Consider the following 8114-nt stretch of genomic DNA (forward strand, 5'->3'; position numbering starts at 1 on the left):
TAGTATTGTATCATGCTGGCAACAGGAATGGGCGATGAATCAAGTGCCTTGTACTCAGGCTCATATGTCAGTTTGTATACTTTGCCTAGTCTAACAATGTAATGAAAATTCTTAAGTGTCTTAACTCTGTCTACATTGACTTGTCTGCTTTAAAGATGAAGTACTAAATTACAGTTTTCTGTTCTCTGGACAGCAAAATAAATTAATATGATTAACTTAACACTAGAGGGAGGGATCTCTTTTGTACTTGATTAGAGATAGATAAATGTAGCACTATTGGCATTGACCTGAAAGTTGGCTTTCAAACAGTGTTCTTTCTTTAAATGAGTGAATTCTGTAGAACTATTCAGTACTTGTTTCTTGGGTAAACTTACACTTGCTCATTTAATTAAAAAAAAAAAAAAAAAAAGTATTAGTGTTGGGCACCAAAGTCCTCTGTGTGTGTGTTTTTCCTTACCAATGAAGTGGCAGTAGGGTATTCTCTAAAACAGTAAGTATTGAAGAGGTGTCCACAGTTTTCTCTTGATTCAGTCAGTAGCATCAGAAAAAGTCCGTCCTTGTCACAACAGAGTAATGGCTGCTCTGGACTTAATTGAAGGGCTGAAAAACGTGAATCATGCAAAGCTAAGGCTTGTAACGAGGTCTTCTTGTTTCATTTGCCCCACTGGTAAGGAGTTAAAGGATATTTTTGAAAGAATAATTCATTACAGGAAATACCTTTATGCAAACCAAAAGCATAGCTTAGTATTGTAGACAAAATGGAGTTGTTTAGATTGGAAGGGACCTCTTAAGATCATCTAGTCTAACACCTTTGCTCAGGCAGGGTCAGTTAGAGCAGGTTACCCAGGACCATGTCCAGTCAGGTTTTGAATATCTCTGCAGATGGAGAATCCACAGCCAATCTGAGCAACCTGTGTTTGACAACCTTCACAGTAAAAACAGTGGTTTTTTGTGTTCAGATGAATTCTCGTGTTTTTAGTGTGTGCCCATGGCCTCTTGTTCTGTTGGTAGACACCATTAAGAAGAGTCTGGCTCCATCTTCTTCATTCCCTCCCATTTTATATGCATGGGTAAGACTTCTCCCTTGACCCTTCTCTTCACCCAGCTGAACAGTCCCAGCTCCCTCAGTCTCATGGCATGAGAGATGGTCCAGTCCCTTAATCATCTTTATGACCCTTTGCTGAACTTGATCCAGTATGCCCATGTCTGTCTTGTACTGGAGAGCCCAGAACTGGACACAGCACTGCAGGTGTGGCCTCACCAGTGCTGAGTAGAGGAGAAGGATGACCTCCCTTGACCTGCTGGCTGTACTCTGCGTAATACAGTCCAAGATGCTGTTGACCACCTTTACTGTGAGGGCACGTTGCTGGCTTATGGTCACCTGTTGCCCACTGGGACCCAAGGTCCTTCTTGGCAGAGCTGCTTTCCAGCTGGTCAGCTCCTGCGCAGTGTGGGCTGGTGCCTGGGGCTGTTCCTCCCCAGGTGCAGGAGTTGGCATTTCTTTTTGTTAAACTTAATGAGATTCTTCTCTCCCAGTTTCTCCAGCTTCTCCAGGTCCCTCTGAAAATTCAAGATCTGATAATTCAAACAATTCAAAGAAACTTCTTCCTTTTTTTTTTTTTTTTTTTTTGAGTTGAGGTGTTACCTTTCATGTGTGTTTGAAAATAGGATATAAAAACTAGCTTCTCACTTATAGCACTTAAATAGGGTCTCTCAGTATTGGTAGTTGACTACAGAGATCACTTATGTATGACAGGGTGTTGTGACGAATTATGATAAACACATAAAATCAAGATAAAATCAAGACCAGTCAGGTTTGTTGATTTAAAGTATCTAGGGAAACTTTATTACTATAGAAATAACTAGGAAAATGACTACAATACAAGGAACTAAAATATGGATAAGTTAGAGTAGTAGGTCTTAAGACATACTTTGGTCTCTCCAAAAAAGGAAAAGGAGCAAAGACTTTAAACTTGAGTAACTGCCAGTTGGCCCAAGGAATACAAATTTTGTATGCTGGTAATACCCATTAAGGTTTTTTTAGTTCTTTGAATGCTAGATAAATAGTAAAATAAACAAGTGTCTCAATAACAAAGTTTCAACTGAATTTAATACATTTTTATTTATCATATGCTTCCACTAGATGATACTGTGTCGTAATGAAATGTGTATGAGGTAAAAAATTCAAAATATAAAGATGCTATAATTGTACCCGGATAACGAAGATTATAGGATATTTTTTTACTTTATGTCACTTATGAATCTTGAGATAATGTTTTGCTGAATTGAAGTTGCTTGATGGAGTATGTTTTGAAATTTCACTATAAAATTGCAGTAATATTAATTCATATGTCTGAGTAAAACTCACACTACAGAACTGTAGTGAGTTTTGAGGTTAGGAAATGTAGTTACAGAGTGAGGCAGTCCAGTGTGGTCATGGTAGGACTGACAGTTTGATGCATTAAAACTATGGAAATAGCTTTAGACCAAAATGTGGGGGAAAAAATCCTGTTAATATGGGACTGCTTAAGTCAAACTGAATAAAACTAATAAATTTTAGAGGAATCTAATGAAAATAAGTTAGCATAACAGCCTGGGAAATTCAGTGCTAATAGATTGTGCAGTTAGTGTGTATGTTAATAATAACTTTTATGTTACTGCATTCTGTATTTTTAGAAAAACTGAAGATAAAGGAAAAGGGCATTGCAGAAATCTTTCTGCACATTTCTTTGTACAGAAACTTAGAGGAATTTCCATACTGGAACCCTTCTTTACAGTGTTGATACTGGGGGGTCTCTTTCAGGCCAAAATGGTACTAGAAAATTTTTTTGGACAGAATGACACGAACAGTAAGATTGCTGCGATGCTGAGATTGCTTGATATTTATCCATCTTTTTTGTACCTGATTGTGTCTCATTAAGGCATATAAGTGTGTGTATATTAGCATTTATCTACATTAGTGCTTAAAATGGTTTTGACAACAGTAGGAAGGAAGATGGTAAATATATAGCTTTTTATTATTTTTTCTGTTGAAGAAACAATTCTTGTGTATAATGCAGGTGCCCCCAGCCCAGTGGCAGAACAAGCGAGCCCACAAGTGTTATGATGGGGAAGAGCTAACTTTCTTCTTATTTGGAGGAAAGTCATGCTTTGCAAACCTAATAGAGTTCCTTGAAGTAATTGCTGAGTATGAGGATAACAAAGTTTTTTATGAGGCTCTTCATTTAAGCTTTTTGTCAAAATTAAACTGCTTTGGACTAGGCTTGTTTTGTGGATGGATGAACGAATGAATGAAGTGAGAGCTAGTGATCAGTTTATTAAAAACAGAGATCAGTAATGGAGTCTAACAGCTCTATGCTATTTCACAGCCATAAGTGATCTAAAATGGTGAATAATGATTAATTAATGATGATAGAGTAGTAAAAATTAAAGCTATAACTAATCACAGAAAAAAATAATATGAGTTGGTGTCTGGGTGATTAAAAGTGGTAGGTGAAATTCAGTATTGAATGTTGAGTGAGTGCATGGGAGAAAAACCTCTTATCTTTATGTACTTGTGTTGTTGAATGTTAAACTAGCTTTGATTTATAGTACCTAGTTTTGTGAAAAAATCGATTAGTACACAGTGACTATAAAAAATTAACCAGATATTTCAATTAATAACTTAAAATTTAATTAAGAACAGAACAGGAAACATAGTACTGTATTATGTACTTCCAGTGTGCTCATGACTTAAATACTGTTTGCAGTTTCCCCCCCAATTCCGAAAGTATGTAGTAGAAATAAAAAAGCACTGGAGGGTGGCGGTGGTGGCAATTGGAGTAGCTTTCATAAAGGATAATTGAAGAGAGGTGACCAAGGAAGGAATGATGAAAGTGTGTAAAGCTGTGTCTTGGAGCATGTGGGCAAAGAATCATTGTTTCTTCTGTGACTGAAGAGTGACAGGCTTGAAATGAGGTACATTTCACATAGCATATAGATGGTGGAATTCGTATCTATATGACGCTGTAAATGCAAGAGACTAAAACAGATTCAGAAAATGTTTAGACAAAATCACTGAAGAAGTTTCTGGCTAGAGCTGTTAACTATGACAGTGCCATTTCTGTCTCACCAATACACCAGAGTAGTACTACCATATGCTGGACTTGTTCATGTCCTCTTTCCTAGATCGTCAGCGTCATCTCCAGAGGCAGTATATGTGTCCAGACTGAAATTTGACTTTACTCCCTCTATCCATTCTTTTGAAACTTGTAAGTTTCATTTCATTACTACTTGTAAGTAGTAATGAATGAAATGAAAGCAACAGAGTATGTGGAAGCGTTGGTTTCATGTGGAAGAGCTCTCTGCACATTGTAATAGCTTCCAGTTTATTTCGGTAGTCTAATTTAACTATTAACTTAAAAGGAAAATGCCTATGTAGACCTCAAAGCTAAACAGGAAAATTGCTCTGTAATGACGGATTAAGGTAGAACTTGTCATTAGCTCTAAGTGACAATATGTGTTTCTAAGAAGTACGGGACTTGCTGTATTTAAAGAAGATACATACTAAAAATATATTGAACCCTTCCAAGTGGGGAAGAAATCCATCATAAAAATGTATTCTTATTTTAATAAAGCATATTGAATGTATGGTTGCCTATTATAATGACATCTTAGTATCTTTTTTTCTTGAAGAGGAGGGTATGGCTACTATAGGTCTTGAAGGAAACATGTTCCCTTTTCTATTAGGGAAAGTCAGATGGCATATTGAAAGATTGAGCAAGACAATAACAAGAAAGCTGAGAGAAGAGTTAACTCTGCAGCCATCAACAATAATGATTGTGTCTTGTTTGGCCTTTACCCTCTTTTTTCCCAACCATTATTGCTAAAACTCTGTAGTGTATTCCCACCTCTGCGGCCTGCACCGCTTTGAACCGGCATCGCCTTCTCACTGCTGAGCTTGTGTGCTGCTCCTTCGTGTTTCTTCACCAGTGATGCCACTCAAAATAGCCATGCTTCTGTGATTCCCTTTGTACTGGGGACAACTTGTAGCTTTCACAAGTTCTTCTGGTTTAGTTAATGTAAGTGAAATAAGAAGGCTGTTCTATGTTTTATGTTATACACTAGGTATCTGTGGTGGTTTCCTAAAAACCAGGACAGTATCCCAAATATATTACTTTCAGTATTCACAATTCTCCAAAAAGACCTTAAGCTTAGTCTTGTATTTGCAGTCCACCATTAAAATAATGCTTTTTTTCTTCAGAAACGTACCTCAGTTAAAGAAATTAATGATTTTGAGTGCTAAGGATTTACATGTCTCTCAATTATTACAGAGACAACACCCCACCCCTACCGTTTTTTTTTAGTGAAAGTTTTGAACCAGGGTAGGTTTTCTCTGGAAATTGCAGCAAAGGGGAGCTGATTATTGACAAGCCGTTTAGATAAGCAATTCCGGTCATGCAACTTCCTTAGATGTTGTTTGCATGATTAAGTGTGATTTGAAATTAATGTGAGATCCATAGCTTGAATCTGTATTTCAAAGGGTTTTTTTCTTAAGTGTTTTACTTGAAAGAGTTCATATCTAAGATCTGAAAGGCGGTGTTTTCATGGTGAATTCTGAATTAAACAGTATTGAAACTTGCTTTTGCCAGTTAAAAGTGAATATGTGTACTATTTTTCATCTTTATTTTAGAGCTTTTAAAAATAAGCACAATAAAGTACCCAACATACCTGACAGACCTATGAAACCATGACACCTTCTGTACTTCTTGCTTTTTTTCCTGCATGGGCTTATATTTTAATATTTTGAAAGAAAGTATGATACAAAGTAAGATTGATGTTAAAAATTTGTAAATATTCCCAGTTGTCCTATATTGTTGTGTTCAGTGTTTAAAATCTCCTCTCCTCTAAAGGAAAAGACTGAATTTTGACTTATGAAGCAAACCCTGAAGTGAAGCAGGTAATTGCACTGCCCAGGAGCAAACCAGGGTTTGGAGAATTTTGTTGTGCTTCTGCTTGATGTGTGGAAAAGTTTTCTGTGTTAGCTGTGACCCTGGACAAATGGATTGACTCAACAGATTTGAAAGCTTTAAGGGCAGAGTGGACCGCAAACTTTGGCAGTTTGTCACCATCACTCCTCTGCTTTTAAAAATCCCTGGGTGTGACGGAGCAACCCCCGGGGTGTTCTTTGCCTACCGTTTCTCACAGCGTGGAGCTCAGTGCATAGGGCTCTCCATGTGCTTTGTACTGCTGCACCAGCCCTTATCATGGCTTCTCTGTTGGATTTACCTAAACTCTTTAGTGGATTTCCTGGATATTTACTATGCATCTTTGGAAAATATGTCTTTTAGTAGGTTACAAAGTATTTCTTGCTAAGTTGCACTTATCCTGCATAGCTTTGTTTCTACATCTGTCTTGAGTCCAAATTGTTGTTGGCCTCTTGCTCTTTTATTTATTTACTCTTACTTATTTATATTACTGACCCATTAAATGTTTTTCATTGCCATTTGCTTACCTTTTTCATCATCAGTGTAAGTCCAAAAAGATGATCCTTTAATACACTCAAGATGCAAAACTTAAGTACTGTGAAAATAATTGTGATGCTTTTTTTGATTCTTATAACTTTCATTGTAAAATTTCTTAGTTCAAACTAAGCCACTGTATGGAGAAGTAACCTAAAACAGGAATGTTTTTATGAAATTAACAAATTAAATAACGTCCAGCCTTTAAAACAATTCTGATTATCCTTGTAGTTTTACTTCCTTACCCCTGTTTTCAGATTCTAGCATGATTTTACTGCTTATTCTCATTATATCTGAAGTAAATAATTACTGTCTCACATACTTCAAAAGTGGCTACTGCAAGCCTATAAATTTGATTTTGATAGCATTTGATTTTTTTTGTAGCTTAGACTGAGGGGGGGAAACCAAGTTTTAATTTGAAGTGAGAGATCAAAAGACTGATTTTTTTAATCTAGATCAAGTGTGTTCTCTAATATACATTCCTGGAAAATAAGCTTTCAAAAAGCTTATACTCTCGCTTTTCTTCAGGCATAGTTACTTAATGGATGTAGTGGTAAAAGACTGATAGATCAGCTTTAAATCCTGTATTGCATAGTTTTATAAAAGCTGAAACCAGTCAAATTAGATCAAATCAGATCTGAACTGATCAGATCAAAGATATGTCTGGTCTAACATCTCACTCCCGACAGGTCAGTAACAGACGGCAGAGACACGTGGGTACGAATGGGACAAGTAAACAGCGGTACTTCCCTGGCACGCTTTGTTAACATCCATCAGTTTGTGTTTTATGACCTTCCTCTCGATTTTTGCAGTTGTCGGCTAAACGTTACCCAGTTGAGAAAGAGCATTTCCTGATGCTATTTGATTCTTTGTGATATAGTTCCCTAGAATAGTTGGTCATTTTTCATTAGATACCATATCTGTGGTTTTCCACCAAAATATGTGATTTAGTTTTGCTCTGAGAATCCACTGAAGAATCATTTATACCTGCTGTAAAACTTGGACTTAAACTTTAAGTCAGGAAGTACATGGCACTTAGCAAGACCTTAACATTACTATCTTCTTTGTTGTTGTTGTATTTTTTGTTGTGTTATTTTGGTGTTTTTTGGTTTGGTGTGGTTTTTTTTCATAGGGATGTATTCTGTGGTACTAAGGCCCGATGGGCTTGTGGCTGTTCTTTCCTACATTTAAGTTAGAGTGCATAAAGCCAACATCTCGTCCATGAAAATTCCCTCTGAATTCAATGAATACAATGTGGAGGTTGACTCTTGGAATTAAATTACTGTCATTGTGCTATTCGCCAGTTGCCACTTAATGTTCAAGTGCTTAATGTGTGATACGTTGTGACTTTCTAACAATATCGAACTGCTGTTTGTTCTTTTCATATTTGGAAAACACAATTTTTTCATTTTTTTTACAGGATGGATTAGATGCTTTGGTATATGACTTGGATTTTCCTGCCTTAAGAAAAAACAAAAATATTGATAACTTCTTAAACAGGTGTAAGTATTTAATGTTTCAGTTACTAAATAACAAAAGATAAATATATAATTATATATTATATATTTATATATAAATATAATTTTTTGCTATAAACACCAGCAAAAAAAAAAA

General features: G+C 36.2%; 1 protein-coding gene across 1 annotated transcript in view; it reads left to right on the plus strand.

The window, feature by feature from the left end:
- The window catches only part of ROCK1 (Rho associated coiled-coil containing protein kinase 1), an 83903-nt gene that overhangs the window by 24060 nt on the left and 51729 nt on the right, over window positions 1–8114 (plus strand). The window contains 1 exon segment of the mRNA XM_029087151.1: window positions 7921–8002. Within this exon segment, the coding sequence (XP_028942984.1) occupies window positions 7921–8002 (82 nt within the window).

This window comes from Antrostomus carolinensis, unplaced genomic scaffold, assembly GCF_000700745.2.
Source record: "Antrostomus carolinensis isolate BGI_N321 unplaced genomic scaffold, ASM70074v2 scaffold1781, whole genome shotgun sequence".
Taxonomy (NCBI): Eukaryota; Metazoa; Chordata; class Aves; order Caprimulgiformes; family Caprimulgidae; genus Antrostomus; species Antrostomus carolinensis.